This window comes from Hyla sarda, chromosome 7 (assembly GCF_029499605.1).
Source record: "Hyla sarda isolate aHylSar1 chromosome 7, aHylSar1.hap1, whole genome shotgun sequence".
Taxonomy (NCBI): Eukaryota; Metazoa; Chordata; class Amphibia; order Anura; family Hylidae; genus Hyla; species Hyla sarda.
Window position 1 is genome coordinate 209,137,259 of NC_079195.1, and position 24,515 is coordinate 209,161,773.

General features: G+C 45.2%; 1 protein-coding gene across 1 annotated transcript in view; it reads left to right on the forward strand.

Moving 5' to 3' along the window:
• Nucleotides 1-229: 229 nt before the first annotated feature.
• Nucleotides 230-24,515, forward strand: part of LOC130283216 (calcium-activated chloride channel regulator 1-like) — a 45,139-nt gene continuing 20,853 nt past the window's right edge. Inside the window, exons 1-6 of the mRNA XM_056532420.1 lie at nt 230-385; nt 3,082-3,225; nt 7,367-7,517; nt 12,072-12,180; nt 13,143-13,317; nt 14,791-15,015. Of these exons, the coding sequence (XP_056388395.1) occupies nt 230-385; nt 3,082-3,225; nt 7,367-7,517; nt 12,072-12,180; nt 13,143-13,317; nt 14,791-15,015 (960 nt within the window). The remainder of the gene's footprint in view (nt 386-3,081; nt 3,226-7,366; nt 7,518-12,071; nt 12,181-13,142; nt 13,318-14,790; nt 15,016-24,515) is intronic.

The following is a 24,515-nucleotide window of genomic DNA, read 5'->3' on the forward strand; positions in this document are numbered from 1 at the left end:
TCAACTTTTTTACTACTCTCACAGCAGTGAATTCCAGTTTCACCCAGAAAAACAACTTGTTCTATTTCTGTGATATGATGATACTATTGACTCGGCTGAGATTGCTCTCAACTGCGATGTCACCCAATCGTCGCAAAGAGATAAAGCAATAAAGTTCAATAAAATTCTCGAGCAGACAACACTAGAGCATCATAAAGGAACCATACGGCTGGATAAAAAGTTCTACGGGATGGCAGCTTGGGGTGTGTTGGCTCTACTGGGATTTCAGGTCTTCTTCCTAACTGAGGCTTCTATGGCGAGGTGCCAAGCAGGGGGGTACGAGGATATCGTCATCGCCATAGACCCGGGGGTACCGGAAAACGTTGCGATCTTAGAAACAATTCAGGTAAGGTCAGAGCATAATACATCTTTACAGTATAGAGTCAGGAGGACACTAGGTTGTTGACACCTTCTTGAGTCGATCACCCAAAAATTGTCTTCGAAGGGTTGGTCCACTTAAGGGTGACGAGAACAAACTTGGGATATAAAGGAACTGGAATTTTTTCAGCCAAAAACCTCTGGTTTAGGATAGGGCATAACCACTATAAGGGGAATTCCCAGGGACCACTGCTTTCTAGGGGGCCACAATGATACACAGTAAACAAAGTAAGCCAAAGCCCACCAAATTCATCAGGCCCAACTATCTACTGCAGTGTTTCCAAACCGGTGTGCCTCCAGAGACATACTGGTTGGGAAACACTGGTCTACTGTATATGGGGGGCTTCCTCACTCTCTTCTGGAAGATGATATTGGGGGAAGAGAAGAATCAGGCATGATGGATTTCAACAGCTCAATCCATTTATTCCATTTATCAATTTGGGATCTCAGTGCTGAGACCCCCACCGATTACTAGGTATAACTGGGAGAAGCAAGCAGCAGTGTGCTTCACTCCCCAGCTCTTCCGAAGTGGCGGTCCACTCAAGGGTGAGGCGAACAAACTTGGGGTGTAAGGGAACTGAAAATTTGTAGCCAAAAACCTCTGGTCTAGATCAGGGCAAGGTGGGCAATTCCTAGGGACCATTGATTCCTAGGAGGCCACAATGATTGGACCCATTGGATTAAAGGGATACTCCATGGAATACAATTATTATTATTTTTTTTATCAACAGATTTGAAAATTACTTCTATTTAAAAATCTTAATCCTTCCAGTACTTATCAGCTGCTGTATGCTCCAGAGGAAGTTGTGTAGTTATCTCCAGTCTGACCACAGTGCTCTCTGCTGACACTTCAGTCCAGGAACTGTCCAGAGAAGGAGATGTTTGCTATGGGGATTTTCTTGTACTCTGGACAGTTCCTGATATGGACAGAGGGGTCAGTAGAGAGCACTGTGGTCAGACTGGAAAGAACTACACAAAGCTGATAAGTACTGGAAGGATTAAGATTTTTAAAGAGAAGTAATTTACAAATCTGTTTAATTTTCAAATCAACTGATGCCAGAAAAAAAAATTAGTTTTCCACCGGAGTACTCCTTTAACCTACAGGTCCATACACAATAGAGCAAAGTAAGTCAAGCCCACCAACTTTAGCAGGGCCAACCAACTGTCTACTGCAGTGTTTCCCAATCGGCATGCCTCCAGCCAAAGGCTGTCCGGGCATGCTGGGAATAGTGTTGCTCGCGAATATTCGCAATGCGAATTTTATTCGCGAATTCGCGAATATTCTCGAATATAGCACTATTTATTCGTAATTACGAATATTCTTTTTATTTAAATTTTTTTTTGTTTTTGTCATTTTTTTTTTCACAGTAAACATCACAGTGATCATCCCTCTCTGCTTCCAGCTTGTGTGGTGTAAAGAAGGTTCTAATACTACTGTGTGAGACTGGCGTGCGAATTTTCGCATATGCGAACTTAGATGCATGTTAATTTCCGCTTATGCTAATTTTCACATATGCGAATTTTTGTATATGTTAATTATGGGTTATGCCAATTTTCGCCTATGTGAATTTTGGTTAATGTAATATTCGTATTTGCTAATTTTCGAATATGCGAATATTTAAGTTAAACAATGCGAATATTCATTTATGCGAATGTTTTTCTTATGTTAATTATGACATACTAATTTTCTTATGTGCGAATTTTTTTCTCATATGCGAAAATAAAAAGCGAATATTACGAATCTGTGAATATATGACGAATATTCGTCCATATATTCGCGAAATATCGCAAATTCGAATATGGCCTATGCTGCTCAACACTAGCTGGGAATTGTAGTTTTGCAACAGCAGGAGGCACCCTGGTTGGGAAACACTGGTCTACTGTATATGGGAGCTTCTTCAATCTTCACCTGGAAGATGTCAATGTTTTGATCATTTGGGGTGCCAGTGCTGAGACCTCCACCGATCTCTAGATAAAACTGGGAGAAGTGAGCAGCAGTGTGCTTCACTCCCTGGCTTAGCACTCAGTAAGTCTCAATGCAGGAGATGAGCTCCATAGACTTATAATGGAGCCCTTAAAGGGGTACTTCACTGGAAAAAAAATAAATAAATCAACTTGTGCCAGAAAGTTAAACAGATTTGTAAATGACTTCTATTTAAAAATCTTAAATCTTCCAGTACTTATCAGCTGCTGTATGCTCCACAGGAAGTTCTTTTCTTTTTTAATTTCCTTTCTGTCTGACCACAGTGCTCTTTGCCAACACCTCTGTCCATTCTAGGAATAGTCCAAAGCAGGAGCAAATCCCCATAGCAAACCTCTCCTGCTCTGGACAGTTTATAAAATGGACAGAGGTGTCAGCAGAGAGCACTGTAGTCAGATAGAAAAGAAATTCAAAAAGAAAAGAACTTTCTGGCACCAGTTGATTAAAAAAAATATGTTATCCAGGGGAGTATTCCTTTAATGGACTGAGCGCCGAGCTAAGGAATGAAGCATGCCGAACACTTCTCTTGGCTATACAGTATATATAAAGATAGATAGGGGTCTCAACACTAACACTATGTTCCGCTGTGGTTTTGCTGTAAATCATTACATTTCTGCTTGTTTTCTTAGTTCCATTTACATGATATTTACTCCTTTTTATACAACTTCCTCCGGCTTCTTCAGACAATGGTGAAGGAGGCTTCACATTACCTGTTTAATGCTACAAGACAAAGGCTTTATATAAGGAGTGCGAAGATCTTACTTCCTAGAACTTGGTCACTGAACTACACCAAGTATACCAACCGTACAAGAGAGCGGTATGAGAAGGTAAGATTTATACTCGGCGGCATACACAGAAGATAGGGGGCCTCGTAAAAAATATCCGGGCCCAATATTATGGCGTCTGATTTTGCCCCCCCCCCCCCCCCCCCAGGACAGAACAGTCTGGTGTATGTAGTGCGCCACCGGGTGTGAAGGTGAGGTGTATGGGGCAGATGTTATTAACCCCTAAATGTTCGTGACGCCAAGGCGTGATTTTCCCGGTAACCACCTGAACGGTATAACCGCTATCCATAGGTTAGGCAGGGTAATAATAGTCCAAGACCAGGTTAGGGTTAACGGTAGCTTTACTGAGGTAGACAGATGCCAATAGTCTTTACAGCTCGGCCAGGATCCCAGAGAGGTGACCAGTAACACAGGGGGACTCGCACCTTTCTGGGACTTGCAGTGTTTGGACAGACTTCAACTCAGCCACGCTGACTATTGTAGACTTGACTGTAGGTAGTAACAGCAGACAGAAATGACTTGACTTACTGACATGTGGCTGCTGGTTAGGCTTGAGGCCTCCAGATGTGCTGGACACTGGATCTGAGACGTCTGGTCTTTAATGTATCTGAGCAGGAGAAGAGAATCAAAGAGCAAAAGAGAGAAAGAGAGCAGCTCTTCCCTTCCTTATAAAGGGTGTGTGGTAGCCCTTGGGGGTATAGTATAGTTGGGGTGTTGCTTCAGAGTATAGGGGGTTAATTTAACCCCTGTCACTCGTGACGCCAGGGTGAGGGTTAATATGCTGAGGTAAATCTTCGGCCTATCACCACCCTTCCCAGAGACGATAAGTACGTGCTTAAATGAATGAAAGTCCACAATGGAGAGGAACTTGAACTTGCATAAACTTTACTGAGGTACTTGCGGTACATCCAATTAACAGCAACAGTCTCAGTAATACAGTCTCTATACAGCACGGCAGTGATTGACAGATGCTGAGGACCATTGACTTATCCAAAGAGTTATTAGATTTAGGATTTTTGCAGAGATCCGTCCGGAATATTTAGATCTGTGATCTTGCTGAGGTAATAGGGATTGAAGTAACTCACAGTTTTGAGAGATGACCGTTGCTGCAAGGCTTAGGCCTGGTTACTGCTGATGACAGCTGCGCAGATCCGTCCTCATCAGCAGCGCAGGAATAAGAGCGAGATTAATGGCCGTCGCTCCCTTATATGGGCAGGGCCATTTTGGATTGGTCCGTGTCAGCTGTCACTTACCATTACAAGGCATGGTGGGTGAACACGTCGAGGGGTCCTCCAAAGGTCCTTAAGCAAAACCATAGAGTTTCTACCTGATCACGTGACCCGCAGGTCCCGCTACACTCCGCACAGGTAAATAACCAAATATATACAGTTTCTATAGCTATATAAATATCAAATAGAATTACTATATATCTACTGACTAAGTGAGAGGTGACAAGGGGAAAACTAGACAAGAGGGACCCCGACGTCCTAGGGACTCTGGCTATGGGAACCTCTATACAGGTAACATATAGGATACGGTACCAGGACACCACAGGTGGCTGAGCAAGGAGCCCATAGGTCAAGCTGCAGGTGACCTGGTTAGCTGGTGCTCTAGTGTTGCTCGCGAATATTCGCAATGCGAATTTTATTCACGAATATCGCATATTCGCAAATTCGCGAATATTCACGAATATAGCACTATATATTCGTAATTACGAATATTTTTTTTTTTTTTTCACAGTACACATCACAGTGATCATTCCTCTCTGCTTCCAGCTTGTGTGGTGTAAAGAAGGTTCTAATACTACTGTGTGAGACTGGTGCGCGAATTGTCGCACATGCTAATGTTCGCATATGCAAATTTTTTGCATATACGCATTTTTGCTTATGTTAATGTTCGCATATGCAAAATTTCGCACATGGCGATTTCACACGCAAATTTTCGGGTACATTTATGTTCGCATACGCGATTTTTCTCGCTTGTACTTTTATTCGCATATGCGAATTTTCTCCCTGCAGATGTTCGCACATGTACATTCTTGCATACGTTAATTTTCGTATATGCGACCATCTGTTCACGTTAATGTTCGCATATGCGAAAATAAGAAGGGGGAATTTACGTATAAGCGAATATGCGCGAATATATGGCGAATATTCGTCCATATATTCGCGAATTCAAATATGGCCTATGCCACTCAACACTAGTAACAACCATGTGACAACAACATCATGGGCCTAACTCAAAGGTCCTTTATACCTAATACACCTAATATACAGATAACACAATGGATGAGACACTGCAGGAGGGCCCCTAGGACACAGAGGGACTCAACCTGACAGGGCCTAAGACTATATCCCGTACTGGGACATCACATGTATATTTTCCTTTGCTCTTTATAACCCATTGGTCAATCCCCCCTCCACTAATTTACTGACAATGCAGTTCCCTGGATACAGGGGTTCTGCACAGCTTCTTACCAATAGATAAAGGAATAGGGGACCAACCAGGACAAGGGCCCCATAGCAGACGCAAAATCTGCAACTTTGGTACGTACACCCTTGTTTGTACTATAAAGATAGTGGTGAATATTGATGCATGCAGGCTGTCAGCTGTATACATGGCTTGCTACAATGTATCAGCGTAAGAGAAAAAAAAGACCCTGGAGTGCGAACTGTTTAAAGGGGTACTCCAGAGAAAAATTTTTTTAGAATCAACTGATGCCATTAAGTTAAACAGATTTGTAAATTATTTCTTTAAAAAAATCTTAATCCTTCCAGTACTTATCAGCTGCTGTATGCTCCAGAGGAAGTTGTTTTTCTTTCTGGAATTCTTTTCTGTCTGAACACAGTGCTCTCTGCTGACACCTCTGTCCATGTCAGGAACTGTCCAGAGTACCAGCAAATCCTCATAGCAAACCTATCCTGCTCTGGACAGTTCCTGATAGGGACAGAGGTGTCAGCAGAGAGCACTGTGGTCAGACTAAAAAGAATTCCAGAAAGAAATACAACTTCCTTTGTAGTATACTGATAAGTACTGGAAGGATTAAGATTTTTAAATAGACGTAATTTACAAATCTGTTCAATTTAATGGAACCAGTTGATTTTAAAACACACAGAGGATTGGCTAGACCATTGTTTCCCAATCAGGGTGCCTCCAGTTGTTGCAAAACTACAACTCCCAGCATGCCCGGACAGCCAGAGGCTGTCCGGGCATGCTAGGAGTTGTAGTTTTGCAACAGCTGGAGGCACCCTGGTTGGGAAAAACTGGGCTAGACTGTATACATGCACACTCCTAGCTAGTGTTCAAAGTGTACAGAAATGTGCTTGTCCACCTACAGCAGTGTTTTTCAGTGTGCCTCCAGCTGTTCCACAACTACAAACCCTCATCATGATCAGATAGCTGTTGGCTGTCTAGGTATGCTGGGAGTTGCAGTTTTGCAACAGCTGGAGGCACACTGTTTGGAAAACCCTCGCCTACAAAGCAAAGTGCTGGAGGAAGCACATGCTCAGTCACTTCCCCTACAGCCAGCTCTCGGCATAGCGGTCCTATGCTCATTGCAGAGTAGTGTTGAGCGGCATAGGCCATATTCGAATTCGCGAATATTCACGATTATATGGACGAATATTCGTCATATATTCGTGAATATTCGCGTTTTATTTTCGCATATGCAAATATTCGCATATGCGCAACTTAACATATGCGAAAATTTGCATATGCAAAAACCCGTACAAGCAAAATTCGTATATGTGAAAATTAGCATATGCAACTTTTCGCACATGCGAAAATTCGCGCGCCAGTCTCACACAGTAGTATTAGAGCCTTCTTTACACTACACAAGCTGGAAGCAGAGAGGGGTGATCACTGTGATGTGTACTGTGAAAAAAAAAAAAAAAGCAAATATTCGTAATTACGAATATATAGTGCTATATTCACGAATAAAATTTGTATTGCGAATATTCGCAAGCAACACTATTGCAGAGCAGCCTGTGGCAGATGGCAGTATAGCCAAGGAGTTTCCTTTTGCAGGGCAAGTAAGATGGGACAATACTGTCAGATGCATGAAGAAAAAAAAATGTACTCCAATTCCGACCCCCAATTCACAGCAGCACCAGTGAGAAGACACATGGACGCAAAAAAAAAAAAAAAATTATTTAAAATTTTTTTTTTTGTTTTACAAATTTAGGCAGATGTTGTCATTGCGAATATGTTTCCAAGGATTGGAGACGCCCCTTACACAAAACAATATGGTGGATGTGGGGAACCAGGGCGATATATTCACTTGACACCAAACTTTCTGCTGCAGGAAAATTTAACCTCACTCTATGGACCATATGGTAAGAAATTAACTTGCTTTTTCCCCCCCAAAACCTTCTATTTGAAGTCCATGGGGTTGTCCAAGGATAGTAAATCAGAGCTAATTTCTTTCAAAACCAGAGCCACTCCTGTCCTTAGGTTGTGTGTGGTATTACAGCTTGTCTTCATTCACTTTAACGGAACTTAGCTGCAATACCACACACATCCTGAAGACAGGGGTGGTGCTGTTTTTAGAAGGAATTAGCTCTATCCTTTTTTTTTATTTTATTTTTATTCACGGGCAATCCCTTTAATTCAGACCAGCAGACTTAAAGGGGAACTCCACCCCGAGACATCTTATCCCCTATCTAAAGGATAGGGGATAAGATGTCAGATCGCCACGGTGCCGCTGCGCCGCTGCTGGGGAGCCCCGGGATCGCCGCTGCGGCACTGCGCTATCATTACAGCACAGAGCGAGTTCGCTCTGTGCGTAATGATGGGCGATACAGGGGACGGAGCAGCGTGACGTCATTGCTCCGCCCCTCGTGACATCACGGCCCGTCCCCTTAATGCAAGTCTATGGCAGGGGGCGTGACAGCTGCCACGCCCCCTCCCATAGACTTGTATTGAAAGGGGCGGGCCGTGATGTCACGAGGGGCGGAGCCGTGACGTCACGCTGCTCTGGCCCCTGTATTGCCCGTCATTACGTGCAGAGCGAACTTGCTCTGTGCTGTAATTATAGCGCAGTGCCGCAGCGGCGATCCCGGGGGTCCCCAGCAGCGGGACCGCGGCGATATGACATCTTATCCCCTATCCTTTGGATAGAGGATAAGATGTCTAGGGGCAGAGTACCCCTTTAAAGGGGTATTCCAGGAATTTTTTTTTATTTGGCTATGCTACAGGGGCTGTAACGTTAGTGTAGTTCATAATATAGTGTCTGTACCTGTGTGTGACGGTTTTCTCACAATTCTTCTGTGATTTTCCCCCCAATATTTATTTTTAGCAGCATACAAAATGACTGTTGTCTCAGATTTTACCCAGGTTGCAATGCGGCCGAGACCTGACCTCACTAGTCAGCTGATGACAGGGAGCCTGTCTGCTTCAATGGGTGGAGGGATCGCTTGGTGGGAGAGAGATCAATCTGCAACTAATGCAACAGCTTTAGGCACTCAGATTAAAAAACACTGGTCTTTTGAATGGATGCAGCTCATTTATGTTTCAATGGGTGGGGTGGCTGATATGTTAGCGGGAAGAAAATTGAATTATGCGATTTGTAGGCAAAAAAGAAAACTCAAACAGAAAATACCAGTTCACAAAAAGCTAGCCACAGTGTTATGGTAATCTCACAACATAGCCATTTAGCCCCAAGACAAGCGCAGATCCTTCCTAAGCATGTCCATTACTGTCTGCCAGGTACGTACTAAAATCACCTCATGGTGGATAGCCCCTTTAAAGGGGTTGTGCGCTGCCCTGCCTTTCGGAGCTCCGCTCGCAGCGTCCTGAAGTTCATTACTCCGAACACTGTGTGCGGGCTTCCGTGTTCGCGCCCCCCCCCCCCCCTCGTGACGTCACGCCCGCCCCCTCAACCAAAGTCTATGGGAAGGGGTGTGACAGCGGTCGCGCCCCCTTCCCATAGACTTTCGTTGAGGGGGCGGACGTGACGTCACGCGAACACGGAAGCCCGCACACAGTGTTCGGAGTAATGAACTTCCGGACGCTGCGAGCGGAGCTCCGAAAGGCAGCGCACAACCCCTTTAAAACATTTGTCGACCACAAATTTTGCAGACTAAATTGCTAGGCCAGTGGTCTCTTAACTGTGAACCTCCAGCTGTTGCAAAACCACAACTCCCAGCATGCCCGGACAGCCGTTGGCTGTCCGGGCATGCTGGGAGTTGTAATTTTGCAACAAATGGAGGTCCACAGTTTGGAGAGCATTGGCGTGTATTGATACCATTAGCTTTCACAGCACGCTATAAAGTGGGATGGTTTTCATTTCCCAGGCTGTTTTACCGACATCTAGTGGCCACTTCTAAAATTACAGCATTTCATATTTCACTTTACATGAACACTTCACACAATCATATAATACAGTTAAAATAATGTTTATAAAAAAAATTTTTGTAACAAAGAAAATTAAACAATGTGGGTATTTCTAATTATGGCATTTTCCACTGCATTGGAAGTGTATGGCCAATGTGGGAGATAAGCTCCGTAGAACCAGTCAAATAGCCGTCAGAGACAGAGACACACAAGTAATGTTTAAACAGGGCTTCTTCTATCTTAATTTATCTGTAAAAAAAAAAAAAAACAAATACACCCTTTATACTCCTTAATAAATCCTGCTCCTCTAGCGCTAATACAGACAAACTTTTCTGTCTATTCAGGTGGCTTACTACCAGCCGCCCAACACAACAGTCAACAAATGTATTACTCTCAAAAGTTACAATGTCCCCTTTTTGAGGCTGCAAACTAGGTTGCAGACTGACTCTCACCTAATTTTAAGCCGTACCTGTCATATCACAGAAAAAAAAAATGCTTATATGTTTCATTCACTAGGTCATGCAGATTCTTTACATGTCTTTTTTATGTGTCTAGCTTCTGTATTTGGTTAACAAATCTCTCTGATCTGCTGCTCACTCTTTCTGATATCCACTGCTCAGGAAGGGGCGTGTCCTAGGCAAGCATTGAGTTCGCCCTCACTCACCATGCATTCCCTTCCTCCCTGAGTCTGCTGTGCTGTGCAGGGTCTCTTAATTTAATCACTGCAGGCTGCTCTGTAACCTTGTCCTCTCTGCTTTCATGCTGCAGTCCGATAGGACAGGAGTGAGCACAGAGGAGTACTAGTCCCATCCTTACTTACAGAACTTTGTCCATGTCAGTGCTTCAGCTGGGACAAAGATGATGCTGCATCCGGACAGGGTTACGATCTGGGTGGTATGGGGACCCCTAGTGGTCTTTTTATAAGCCATGATATCTGTGAAAAGGAGATAAAAAATTTTTTACAAAGTATATTAGAAAGGTTAATGTTTTACCGAGATGTACAAAATATAAAAAAAATTATTTAAAGCAGTCAGAAAAATCTAACAGAATTGTGTAGGCCGTGAAAATTTGTGTAGGAATTTTTGTATTAGAAATTTTATATTTTGGTTTATAGACCCCTTTTTTTGGTTTAATATTTAAATTCTACCAGAAAATTAAATTTCTAATGGATCGATGATTTGATGGCGCTCTTATAGCACACCTCCACTAGGCCACGCCCCTCGTCACCAAACCTTGACACAATTCACATGGCGGAAATCTATTTCAGCTTCAAATTTCTGTCACAAAATTTTTACAATATCACCAATAGATTTTGTGCCATGTGAATATGGCTATAAAGTGCTAGCAGGCTTTTAGCAAACTTTACAGAAATATATAGAAAACATGAATTCTGCCTGGATCCCTTCTATACTGTACAGGTGAGAACCACATCCAGCTTAGGGAGGACTGTAGGATTGCACACAAAAAAAACAATGCATATAAAAAGTTTTTGATTCCTACAGTGTCCATTTAAAGTCCAGTGATAAACCCTTTTCACTACTCCCAGACTAGCCCAGATCAGCACAAAACTCATTTGTGCTGATCTGGGCTAGTCTCAACCTTGATTGGCTCAAGGATGGGATGAAAGGCCCCACTACCAAATGTCACGTTAAGCAGGGAACAGTGAAGCCCTGACTCACCCACAGCTACTGTCCCTACCTACTGCCTATCCACCCTTAGTGACGGATCGACAACCACAATGACAAACCCTCCCTGCTGAGTGCTGGGGCAGCGCTGTCAACATAATAAAATACAAAAACAGTAAGAGTCAGGAATCAGCTGGAGGCACACAAACTAACAGAGATACACAGTCAAACCAATGTCAGTCTAGCCAAGGTCTGTACCAGGAAATAGCAGAGTACAGAGCAAGAGAAGAGTCAAGGAAAAAGCCAAAGATCAATAAACAAGCAGGTATCCAGTGAGCAGGAGGTGTCAGCAAAGGTATAACCTTTCACAATGAACTGATCACTGCTCCTAGCTTATATAGGCAGGTGGTCAGGGATACACCTTCCTGCTGAGCAGAGCAGAGCTGAGAACCACACAGATGAGCTCCAAGCAGCTCCAGCCCAACTAGAGTCATTTAACTCTTCGTGTTCCACCAGAGCCAGACGTTACACCAAACCTGCCTCTTATCCCATCAAAATCCAGGCCCGATAACAGGACCAAAGTTCCCAGAAAGCAAAGTCTTGTGTAAGCTTTCTGCTTAGGTGGGGTCTTCCCCTCCAACCCCCTATGAAAGCTCTGCACCTAAACCCACATCAGGTGCATCAGTCTGAGCTACAAGTGAGAAATCAGGGGAGATCAAACAGAGAACGGACTTCATTTTTTGGGGAACGTACCCTTAGCCCCTATATTCCACTTGACCATAAGAGACCTGTCCCCGTTAGTAAGGTCTGTCAAGGTGGTCTTAGATCTAGCAGATCAGCCATGGCTTCCCCCACCAACACCAGCTGATCATTAGGGTGTTTTAGCATATTTCTGTGCTGATGAAAGCTTCTTTTTCTTTACATTTGCAGGGAAGGTGTTTGTTCATGAGTGGGCTCATCTACGTTGGGGAGTCTTCAAGGAGCACAACCCCAATGAACCATTTTATATTACTGGAAAGAGTCAAGTAGAAGCAACAAGGTAACAAACCTCGTATTTAGTAGCATGGTCATAGATGTAACCAGACTTATTATGACCCAGTCAGAAATCTAGTTGGTTCACCCACTTTACAGTCCCCTAAGTCCCCAAAAAGGGGCTAAAGGAAACAGTAAAAGAGGTTCTCAGTTTTTAACCATCCCTATTTCTTAGGAGGATCCACTATCCATAAGTTGATCACATGGTATCCTAGTACTTGGACCACAGTAGTAGGGGATACCTGACAGAAAGTGTTCAGTTTCTTTGCAGCACCACCACTGGTGATATGAAGCATTACACATTTTTCATCATTTAATGCACAGGTATACTGGGTCCTCCAGAACCAAGACACTTTTTGTAGACACTCTTCAATTTGGCTGATGGTCTTGGATCAGTGGTGTCCAAAAGGTGGGCCTCCAGATATTGCAAAACTACAATTCCCAGCTGTAGCATGCGGGCCTCCTCCCTCCCCCACCCTTCCCTTCGCTGCATGATTGATATACACAGCTCAATGCTGGAAGCCTAACCCTAAACAGCAGTGGCCTCTAAACTGTGGACCTCCAGATGTTGCAAAACTACAATTCTCAGCTGTAGCATTCATGCCTCCTCCACCCCTCCATGCCCTGCATGATTGATATACCAAGCCCAATGCTGGAAGTCTAGCTATTTACAGCAGTGGTCTCCAAACTGTGGAAATCCAGATGTTGCAAAACTACAACTCCCAGCATGCCTGGACAGCCTCTGGCTGTCCAGCCATGCTGGGAGTTGTAGTTTTTCAACATCTTTAGGCCCACAGTTTAGAGATCAATGGCCTTGATCAAGGGCCCCATACACTATCTCAGAATACCTGAAAATGTTTAATTTTTTAAGCCAAATACACATTTTACCAGAATGATCAACGTGTGCTGAAGAACATACCATAACTTTATTAGAAGATATAACCTAAATGTTTTTCATGCACTTTCTAGGTGTTCAGCTAATATCAATGGTACTTACAGAGTGCCACATGTGGGACCTTCCTGTGTAACAAGGCCATGTAGCATTGATCCCAGCACAGGCTTGTTTGCAAAAGGTTGTACTTTCTTCCCTGAAAAGACTCTATCAGCTGGTGAATCTTTGATGTATTCCCCTGGTCTCCATTCTGTGAGTGCAATGTGGAATTAAAAAATGTGTTATTCAAATCTATTAACTTTACAGCAAAATGCTGGCATTAGGATTTTTCTTACATTTACAATTTAAAAAAAAATTTCACACAAGTTTTAATAAAACAGAACAATTGGAACAAAATTCTTTCCATATGAACCATATATCCTCCACAGCTCACCGGGTGCGTCGTTGAATAGAAAGGCCTACAGAGGATAACTATTAGTGTTGCTCGCGAATATTCGCAATGCAAATTTTATTCACGAATATCGCATATTCGCGAATATTCGCAAATATAGCACTATATATTCGTAATTCCGAATATTCGTTTTTTTTTTATTTTTTTTTTTTTTTCACAGTAAACATCACAGTGAGCATCCCTCTCTGCTTCCAGCTTGTGTGGTGTAAAGAAGGCTCTAATACTACTGTGTGAGACTGGCATGCGAATTTGCGCACATGCGAAAATTTACATATGCTAATTTTTGCATACGCGAATTTACACTTATGCTAATTTTTGTATACGTAAATTTTCGCATGTGCGAATATTCGCATATGCAAAAATAAAACGATAATATTACGAATATATGACGAATATTCGCGAATATATGACGAATATTCGCCCATATATTCGCGAATATTCGCAAATTCGAATATGGCCTATGCCGCTCAACACTAATAACTATTATAAGGCCATATTCACAGACCGTAAAAAAAATGTAAATAAAATTTTTTTTTAACTTTACAATCGCCCTTAACGGACCCAAAACCTTACATATATGCCCTTATGTAGTCATTTACGGTTGAAAAAACTGTCATTTTTACTCTGTGCACTGTGTATAGTAGATAACACAGTAAAGGACAGTGCACTGTACCCCTTTAATGGGTATAGAGGCCTTTGAGTCCCCTCAGGCTCCAATGCCTAGGTGCCACTGCTAACACAATATAGAACAGTGCACTGTGTATAGTAGATAACACAACAGAGGACAGTGCACTGTGCATAGTAGATAACATAGAGGACAGTGCACTGTGTATAGTAGATAACACAATAGAGAACTGTGCACTGTGTATAGTAGATAACACAACAGAGGACAATGCACTGTGTATAGTAGATAACACAATAGAAGATAGTGCACTGTGTGTGCACTTTTAAGCGCTAGAGTACCCCTTTAAGTGGTATGGAGGCCTTTGAGTTCCCTCGGGCTCCAATGCCTAGGTGCCACCTCTACCTCTGCACCCTCAATAGCACTGTGTTGCCAAATGGAGTGCCTCCAGCTGTTGAAAAACTACAACTTCCAGCATGCTGAGAGTTGTAGTATAGCAACATCTGGAGGTACGCTGGTTGGAAAACAATGCCCTATAACTATGCCCAATATTTAGCTCTAAGACCTCATAAGCTTGATGAGAATGTATCATGTTATAAATAAAGTTGCATTCATATAGAATGTATACACTTTATGTATTCCCTATATACAGGTATCTGAATTCTGTGATGAGACGTCTCATAATATAGAAGCTCCAACGATGCAGAATCGGATGTGTGACTGTCGCAGTACATGGGACATTATTAGGAATCACAGGGATATTGTTTCAGCTGCACCAAGAGAAGATTTCAACATGTCTGAACCGACCTTCTCTCTTCTGCGATACAAGGAGCGAGTGATCACTCTGCTGATAGATGTCTCGCAAAGCATGAACACGGTGATCACTGACGACTTTTTATTCTTAATTATACATAAATTGTGCTCCAGCAGGATAGGCGATCAGTGTAAGGTTGGTGGGGGTCCAACATCTGAACCCCCGGTTACATTATGTAACTCAGGATCAGTACAGGATAAGTAATGTAATGTATGTACACAGTGACCTCACCAGCAGAATATTGAGTACAGCTCTGGAGTATAATACAGGATATAACTCAGGATCAGTACAGGATAAGTAATGTAATGTATGTACACAGTGACCTCACCAGCAGAATAGTGAGTACAGCTCTGGAGTCTGGCCACTAGAGGGAGCATCTTCCTGTTTGAGCTTCCTGTGAGCGTTTGGTGTGCTCGACCTTGAGAGTGATCCACCTCTCTCCCAGGGGCGACCTTCCTTTCCCCAGAGGGGGGGTTCGTTTCCTGGTATGAGCGAAGAGCGGAGAACCCCAACACCTGCCCCCCGAAGTAGGTCCGCGGGGGGCAGGGGGAGCCAGCGACCAGTTGCAGAGGGACCAGCATCAGGAACTGCACCAGAGGTCTCTGGGTTAAGGCGCTCTGCCAGGAGATGCAGCGATGTATCTCCAGCACCTCCTGAGCCCATGGAGACGAAGAGCAGCCGCAAGGCTGCTCCAACAAAAGGTACTACAGGTACTATGGACTGTGATACTCCTCCTGGAGCAAAGCCAAATGCCCATGGAGGTGTGGAGGAGGATTGGGCAATGCCCAGGGCCCAGGAGCCTGGAACCACCTATGGATCCCGTGTTGCAGAGATACTTCAGGGATATAAAGAAGCAAGGAGCAGCTTGTATAGGCTCCAGGAGGAGGTACAGGAGGCAAAAGCCTTAATGGAAACTGCGTCAAAACACCAGAAGGCTGAGCTGTCAGCAAGGATTAAACAGCTTAAAACCAGCATCAGCAATCTAAAGAAAAGGAAAACTTTTATTTTGGAGAACAGCGGGCCATTTAAAGAAAAGCTTCAGAATGAAGATCGCTTTGCAGAAAAGGAGAGGGAGAAGCAAAGAAAGCTGAGGGGGCTTCAGCCACGGGTGGAGGAGGAAGGAGACGTTGTGGAGGCCGATAATGTTGAGCCAAATCCACCCGGGGGTCTGCAACATCTCACCCCATACAGTGGGCTCCCTGCAGGGCAAGTGGCAATGTCATCTGGCTGCGGCCCTGGTGGTTCGGGGGATGAGAGTAGCACCAGTCACCAGGGAGGGGCGCTGATGGCCCAGATCCAGCTCCTGGAGTCCCCAGGTCGCCTCCAGGACTTCACGTTTGGACATGAGTTACCAGAGGAGGCACCTGGGGGAAGGAAAAAGAAGAAGTCAAAGAAGACCAAGCTCCAGGAGCAGGTAACATTTGTATATACCCCCCTCCCTGAACCCCCCGGACTGGCCGCAGGGTCAGCTCACTGTGTGAACCCCATTTCTCAGCCCAGCCTGAGTTCTGCTGTGGACTCAGTGCAGGAGAGTGGGGAGAGTATGGAGTCTAGTGTGGCGGTGAGCTCCATAGCTGTTTGCAGTAACAGTGGTGGAGCAGACAGTGTATCGGCTGTGAGGTCGGACAGTGATATTTGCCCAGCGATGGGCAGTAAGGGCTCTGGCACATTGGGTTGCTCCCTAACGGGAGGGGGGGGCGATTTTGTGCCAGAGTCGGCTGCGGGAGCTCCGGTGGCTCTGAGCGTTGGCACTGCTGTTCCTTTGGAGCAGCGGTGTCGTCGTGGAGGAGCTGCCGGGGCTAAGATGTCTTCGCCTCCCAGAAAGACTGGACTTAAACCCCTATTTTGTATTGGCGCCGCTGATCCAGATCAGCGGCGCCCAGGAGCAGGAAACTCCAGTACTGATGAGGCGGAGGGTACCAATAAAAACAGGGCTGGGGCCGCTAATAAGCAGGCTAGGCAGGCTTCCCGGTCCTTGTATAAGGGACCGGTGACCTGTCCTGTGGTGGTGGCTCCAGCTCTGGTACCCAGTGATGCTGATGGTACAAAATCTGCACCAGAACACACCGGTCCAGCCAGTATGAGTGAGAAAGTTAATGTAAAAGTGAATGAAGGAGTGAATGTATCTGTTAATAATTTGTCTGGGGCTTTGAATGGTGGTTTGGGCTGTAGCACGGGTGGAGGTATGGGGGGCACATTAGCTAAAACATGTGACAATGGTTTGGGTATGGATTATGTGGAGGAGGGTGGTGAAGGGGCGCAGATTAGTGGTGGGGATGTAGGGCCTGGTCCAGTTGCACCCCCAGCGGTGGCAGCACCGGTACGCAGCTACGCAAATGTCACCGCTGGGGGGAGGGGGGCACCTTCCTCGTCCTCTGGCTCTGGGGAGAGCAGTTTGCAGCAGCGTCTCCTGGGGGCCTTAAGGAGAGGGGAGAGATCGATCAATGTAGAGGGTAGGGAGGTTGATCTATCCTTCTGGATAGAGAGACATGGTCTTTCAGCCTTCCGAGAGGAGAGAGGGGGGGATAATGTGTGGTCCCTCCCTACAGCCGGGCCAGGTGGTCTCCGTAGGAATGTGGTCCGGCTGAGATGGAGAGGCAGTGATACATGTCCTCCAAGATCTAAAGTTGTTGAGCTTCTGCTGAAGTTGGGCTTTAAGGCAGCTGACATCTACGCCTTAATACATCCTTATGGTACCCCTGAGTTTGATATCAGCTTTGTTCGGCCGGAGGGGCTTGAGCTCTTCTGGTCGAATTATGAGCTGATAAAGAATGAACCCGGCTGGCGAGACTTTGCCATTCAGGCGGTGTCTCGCCAAAATAATGTCAAGAAAGTGACAGTTTTAACCCGTAACGAATCACTCTCTTGTATTGACATCATGACGTGGCTAGGTCGGTATGGAGAGGTGGTGGAGGTCCCAAAAAAGAACAGGGATGAATATGGCATCTGGTCAGGGGCCTGGACGTTTATGGTCAAACTGAGGCGTTCAGGAAACACAGTTACCCATATACCATCTGCGACCTTCCTCGGAAGAGATCGTATCCAGATCTTCTACCAGGGTCAGCCGAAGCTCTGTCACAGATGTGGTGACCCCACGCATTTTAGTGCCAATTGCACTGTGCAGAAGTGCACTCTGTGTGGGGAAATAGGTCATCTCGCTGCATCTTGTGCGGAGATTAGGTGTCACCTGTGTGGTGACTTAGGTCACCCATTCAGTCGCTGCCCTCGTTCTTTTGTCAACGCGGTTGTTGCCCCGGTGGGAGTAAGCCTTGAGGTGGATTCTGCTGGGGCGATGGCCGTCGGGGATGAAGGGGTGCAGGGGCCAGGGAAGAAAAGTAAGCAGAAGACGCCTGCCCAACTGAGGCGTCTCAAGAAGCGCCAAAGGGATAGGGAGATTCAGGACTCACAGGAGCATCAACCAACTGGGGTGACTCCTGATCCTGTCCCTGCGGCCAGTCTTACTGCTGAGGCCCTGGGGGATAGTGAACTGGATGAGGAGATTGGGAGGATCCACAAAGAGGGGGATGCCGTCTCCTCACTGTCCTCCCATGGTGAGAGCGCGGATGAGGACAGTGGGGGATGGGCAGAAACAAAGCGGGGTACTCGGAGGAATAAAAAAAGAGGAGATGTAATATCTTCTCCCACCCGCCAGATGCCAAAGGAAGGTACAACTGATCTCCCTCTGATTGGTCTCTCCAACCGGTTCCGAGCCCTCCGCGACATTTCCTCTTCGGAGGGGGAGGAGGCGGGGGGTGAGGTTCCGGATGTTGCGGGGGGGCTCACAGGAGACGCTGAGTCCTCTCTCCCTGGGGAATCTTTGTCTTCAGGGGGGGAGACTGGCCCAGAGTCAGGGGACGAGGAAAATGTATATAATGGGAAAATGGACACATCCATCTCACTAAAAAGGGGTAAACCATCATCTGATGAGGAGGGTGGTGGGGTGGATGGGAAGGATGGTGGGAAAAAGAAAGCTATCTAACTCAATCACCCTCGATGGCGGCACCCTCTCCGTTGACTCTGGCATCCATTAATGTTGCCAGCATTAAGTCAGATACAGCTCGATTTGCGGCCTATGATTTTTTTGCCCACATTAATGCTGATATTTTATTTTTGCAGGAGACCAGGCTAACAGATATGTCATCTATCTACAAGGCTAAAAGAGAGTGGAGGAATGGGCCCTCCTACTGGTCTCTTGGGGCCGAGCCGTATAGCGGAGTGGCGGTCCTTTTTACTTCAGCGGTAGAATGCCGACGGGTTATCGAGTTAGAAATGGGGAGGTGCCTGATCTTAGATGTCCTCATGAAGGGACAAGAACTTCGCCTTATTAACATCTACGGCCCACAGTCTAAGTGGGACCGGAAGTGTCTCTTTATGAGGATCAAGCCCTATCTTTTTACAAGTCGGCAGGTGGTCTTTGGAGGGGACTTCAATGCTGTCACGAGGCCCCAAGATAGGGGAGGTTCCAGAGACAAGCTGACTTATGATAGCGTCGCCCTTAATAGCATAGCAAGTGAGGCTCGCCTGGTGGATGTCCACATCCGGTACACCCCAGGCCACGCGGGATTCACCTATCATAGGGGTAGTTGTAGGTCTAGGATAGACAGGTTTTATTTGAAGGAGGAAGCCGTCTCTTCAGCAGTATCTGTTGTTGAGGTGGAGTTCTCCGATCACTGTTTAATTTTGTTTTCTCTGAATGTCACAGAGACCCCCCGGATGGGCAGAGGCTATTGGAAGCTGAATTCGTCTCTCTTGGAAGAAGCGGAGATAAGACAGTCCTTTGAGGATTTTCTTCAGAGCCAGGTACCATTGCTGGGCCTTTGTAGCAGTAAGTCAGAGTGGTGGGAGATCTTCAAGAAAAGGGTTGCGAGATTCTTCCGCCAGCTCTCGGGCCTCAGAAGCCTAAACAAGTACCGTTTGTACCAGGGCCTGAGGAAGAAACTTGAGAACCTTGTCTCGACTGGAGGTAGCCGAGAGGATATCTCCAGAGTGAAGTCCTTGTTGATGAAGTGCCAGTACGACAGACACGCATCTTTGGTTTTTGAGAGGGATTACGGGAAGTACCGCTCGCCCGACCCTTACAGAAACTGCAAGATGTCAGTGAATAGTAAAATAGTCTCAGGACTGATTGATAGTACGGGATCCTTGAAAAGGTCCAGATCAGGGATCCTGGAGGTCGTCAGATCCTTCTACTCGCACCTCTTGGGAAGGAAGGATCTAGATCGAGATAAGGTATCAGCTTTCTTGGCTGAAACCATCCCTGAACCAGGAGTAGACCCCTCTCTTGACATTTTGACAGAGATGATCCGGGAAGAGGAAGTCAGGATGGCGATTGATGGGCTTGCCCTCAAGAAGTCACCCGGTCCGGATGGCTTAACATCTGAGTTCTACAAGACCTTTAAGGACACTTTGGTTCCCCTCTTGACTGCGGTTTTTAATGAGTGTCTATCCTCGGGCACTCTGCCAAAGACAATGAGGAGGTCAGCGCTGATCATCTTGTCAAAGGGTAAAGACCCGTCCCACATTGAGAATTGGCGTCCCATAGCTCTTCTCAATGCGGACAGAAAGATTCTGGCAAAAGTGCTGTTTAACCGGCTGGTGGAGTTTGCACCCCGGCTCCTTTCGGGGGCTCAGCATTGCTCTGTTCCGGGCCGCAGTACATTTAGTGCTGTGCTCGGTGTCCGGGAGGCTGTGGAGCAGGGTAGGGCTGGCCACTGGAAGGGGTACTTGCTGTCCTTGGATCAGGCAAAAGCGTTTGATCGGGTTAACCATGAGTACCTCTGGTCTGTTCTTCTGAGATATGGCCTGCCGGGGGGGTTTGTTGATTGGCTTAAGACCTTGTATGCAGGGGCAGAGAGTTTCCCGCTTGTGAATGGTTGGATTGGTCGCTCCTTTGAGGTTGGGTCTGGTGTCCGTCAGGGTTGTCCTTTAAGCCCTTTGCTGTACGTGTTTGCAATTGATCCTTTCCTTAGGAGGATTGATTGTGGACCGTTGGCGGGGGTGAGAATGGACCTGGCGGTGCCGGATTCGGCTCTGAGGGCGGTAGCATATGCTGATGATGTCACTGTGTTTGTCTCCTCACAAGAGGAGGTCAGATGGGTGATGTCAGAGGTGGACCGCTACTCGGAGGCATCCGGGTCCAAGATCAACCAGGATAAGTGTGAGAGTCTCTGGCTGGGAGGGGGAGATCCTAGTTTTGATCTCCCGGACGCCCTTCCAGAGCCCCAGGAATCTTCAAAAGTTCTCGGCATTGAATTTGGCCAAGGGGATTACCCCAAACAAAACTGGGACAGCAGGCTTAAGATCGCCGCTCAGAAGGTGGATCAGTGGAAGGGTTGGTCTTTGACCCTCCGGGAAAGGGTTAACCTGATCAAAACATTCCTGCTCCCTTTGTTGATATATCTGGGCAGTGTATGTATGTTGCCAGAACCTCTCTGGACCCGGGTCTACAGTGTGTTCTTCCAGATGTTATGGGGGAATAGACTGAACCTAGTGAAGAGGGAGGTTACTTACCGTACAAGGAGACTAGGGGGGTTGTGTATGGTCAACCCTGTGGTGTTCCTAGTGAATACCTTTCTTAAGACCAATATAGCAAACCTCTGGTCAGAGAGGGCTCCTCCGTGGGTATCCTCCTGTAGGGGATGGTTTCGGCCTTTCTTCCAGGAATGGGAGACAGGAGGGCAAGTGAAGGATCTTCGCACACCACACGGACATCTCCCGGCTTATGCTACCCCGGTTCTGAAGGTTATTCGTCGGTGGGGTCTGGGGATGGGGGAGATTAGGACTCTGTCGAGGAAATTCCTTGACAAGAGGGTCCTGTCTTCTCATTTCCAGAGGCCATTGGCGCTCCAGGACTGCCCAAGTCGGGATCTGGAGGTGGGTTTAGAGCTTTTGAATTCTATCAGGATCCCCTTGAAGTTTTGGGACTTGACTTGGCGCTGCTTCCATGGGAAACTGTGTGTGAGGGACAATCTGAAGTGCAGGAGCTCTGATGACCGGGGATGTCCCCGCGAAGAGTGTGGAGGCATGCTGGAAAGCATGGAGCATTTTCTGCTTCATTGTCCCTTTAACACAGAGGTTTACAACAGGGTGGGCGCTTCCATTGGTTGGCCTCGGCTGGCCAGTCTCTCCTATGCGGAATGGGCCTATGGGGCATTCAGAAACCTTGGAGGCTGGGACCAGTGCACTTTATTCCTAGTCAGCTCAGTGGTCAGGTACTACACGTGGAACGCACGGTGTTTAGTGTCGACGCAGCGTAAAATCCTCCCTGTGGATGTGGTGGTTAGGAACATTCTCGGTGACCTGGTGAAGGTGCGTTCTCTGGAGTACGAGAGGCTGGGTGCTGGCAGGGCCTCTCGTCTATGGAGGGGCTCTGCCTTTAAAGTGCCTTAGCCTGTTGTCTCCCCCTGGTGGTGGGCTAATGCTGGCACATTAGTCTTTTTGTTTTGAGCAGTTGGTTTATGGTAATATAGGGCTTGCAGGCGCTGAACTTGAGCTTTAGGGGTTTGTTGTTTGGCTTATATTGTTATATGTATTTGTTATTGTATTTATTGTTGTAGTCTATTTGTATACTTATGTATTGTATATATTGTTAGTCTGTGTATATTTTATGTAATGTATATATTGTATATATTGTGTGATGCCACCTGGGGTTTGGGTTTAGTTTAGGTTGGGTGGTGGGTTAAAAAGGGGGGAGGGGGTTTGTATGGGACTTTTATATATACAGAAAATCCTGGACTGGTTCATGGACGTCTGGTAACATGTACTGGGGGCATGGGATGCGGGACCAGCTCAGGGCCAAAAAAAAAAAAAAAAAAAAAAAAAAAAAAAAAAAAAAAAAATGTGGTGTTATTTTGTTTGTGTTGGTTTTTATTATTTTGTATATATTATTATTGTTGTTGTTGTTATTCTTTTTGGTATATTACTGGTATTGGGTTTTTGGTATTGCAACTGGGCCAGGAAATTCACATTTAGTATTAGTGTATATAGTTTATTAGTATGGTATGGGTATAATGGGTATTATAGGAATATGTCTTTTGTAAATATTGTATATATTTGTTTGTGTGCAGGAATGAGTGTGGGGTGGACCGGTGTTGTATTTTATGCTATGGTGATGGTTTTATGATCATTATATTGATTATGTTCTGTCGGATATGATATGTTTATGTTTTGTAATTTTTTTATTGTTATGTTTGAAATTTTAATAAAAGATCTACAGGATATAACTCAGGATCAGTACAGGAAAAGTAATGTTTTGTATGTTCACAGTGACCCCACCACCAGCAGAATAGTGAGTACAGTTCTGGAGTATAATACAGGATATAACTCAGGATCAGTACAGGATAAGTAATGTAATGTATGTATACAGTGACCTCACCAGCAGAATAGTGAGTATAATACAAGATATAATTCAGGATCAGTACAGGATAAGTAATGTAATGTATGTACACAGTGACCTCACCAGCAGAATAGTGAGTACAGCTCTGGAGTATAATACATGATATAACGCAGGATCAGTACAGGATAAGTAATGTAATGTATGTACACAGTGACCTCACCAGCAGAATAGTGAGTACAGCTCTGGGATATTATACAGGATATAACTCAGGATCAGTACAGGATAAGTAATGTAATGTATGTACACAGTGACCTCACCAGCAGAATAATGAGTACAGCTCTGGAGTATAATACAGGATATAACTCAGGATCAGTACAGGATAAGTAATGTAATGTATGTACACAGTGACCTCACCAGCAGAATAGTGAGTACAGCTCTGGAGTATAATACATGATATAACGCAGGATCAGTACAGGATAAGTAATGTAATGTATGTACACAGTGACCTCACCAGCAGAATAGTGAGTACAGTTCTGGAGTATAATATAGGATATAACTCAGGATCAGCATTACAATGTAATACAAAAATACCCAATAATTTATGTATACACGCACAAAATATAAAATGCTATTCAAAAATTATATTAGGGATCAGAAAACATATCAGACAGCTTCTGAATGTGTATGAGCAGCTTAAAGGGGTACTCCGGTGGAAAACTTCATTTTTTTTTTATATCAACTTGTGCCAGAAAGTTAAACAGATTTGTAAATTACTTCTCAATCCTTCCAGTACTTATTAGCTGCTTAATACTACAGAGGAAATTATTTTCTTTTTGAAACACAGAGCTCTCTGCTGATATCACGACCACAGTGCTCTCTGCTGACATCTCTATCCATTTTAGGAACTGACCAGAGTGGAAGAAAATCCCCATAGCAAAACATATGCTGCTCTGGTCAGTTCCTGACATGGACAGAGGTGTCAGCAGAGAGCACTGTGGGCAGACAGAAAAGAGATCCAAAAAGAAAAGAATTTCCTCTGTAGTATTCAGCAGCTAAGAAGTACTGGAAGGATTAAGAATTTTTTTTTTAATAGAAGTCATTTACAAATCTGTTTAACTTTCTGGCACCAGTTGATTTAATAAAAAAAAAAAAAAGTTTTTCACCGGAGTACCCCTTTAAGTGGCCATGTGCTTCCATTGTAGCCTATGGACTGCGCCATATTATGTCC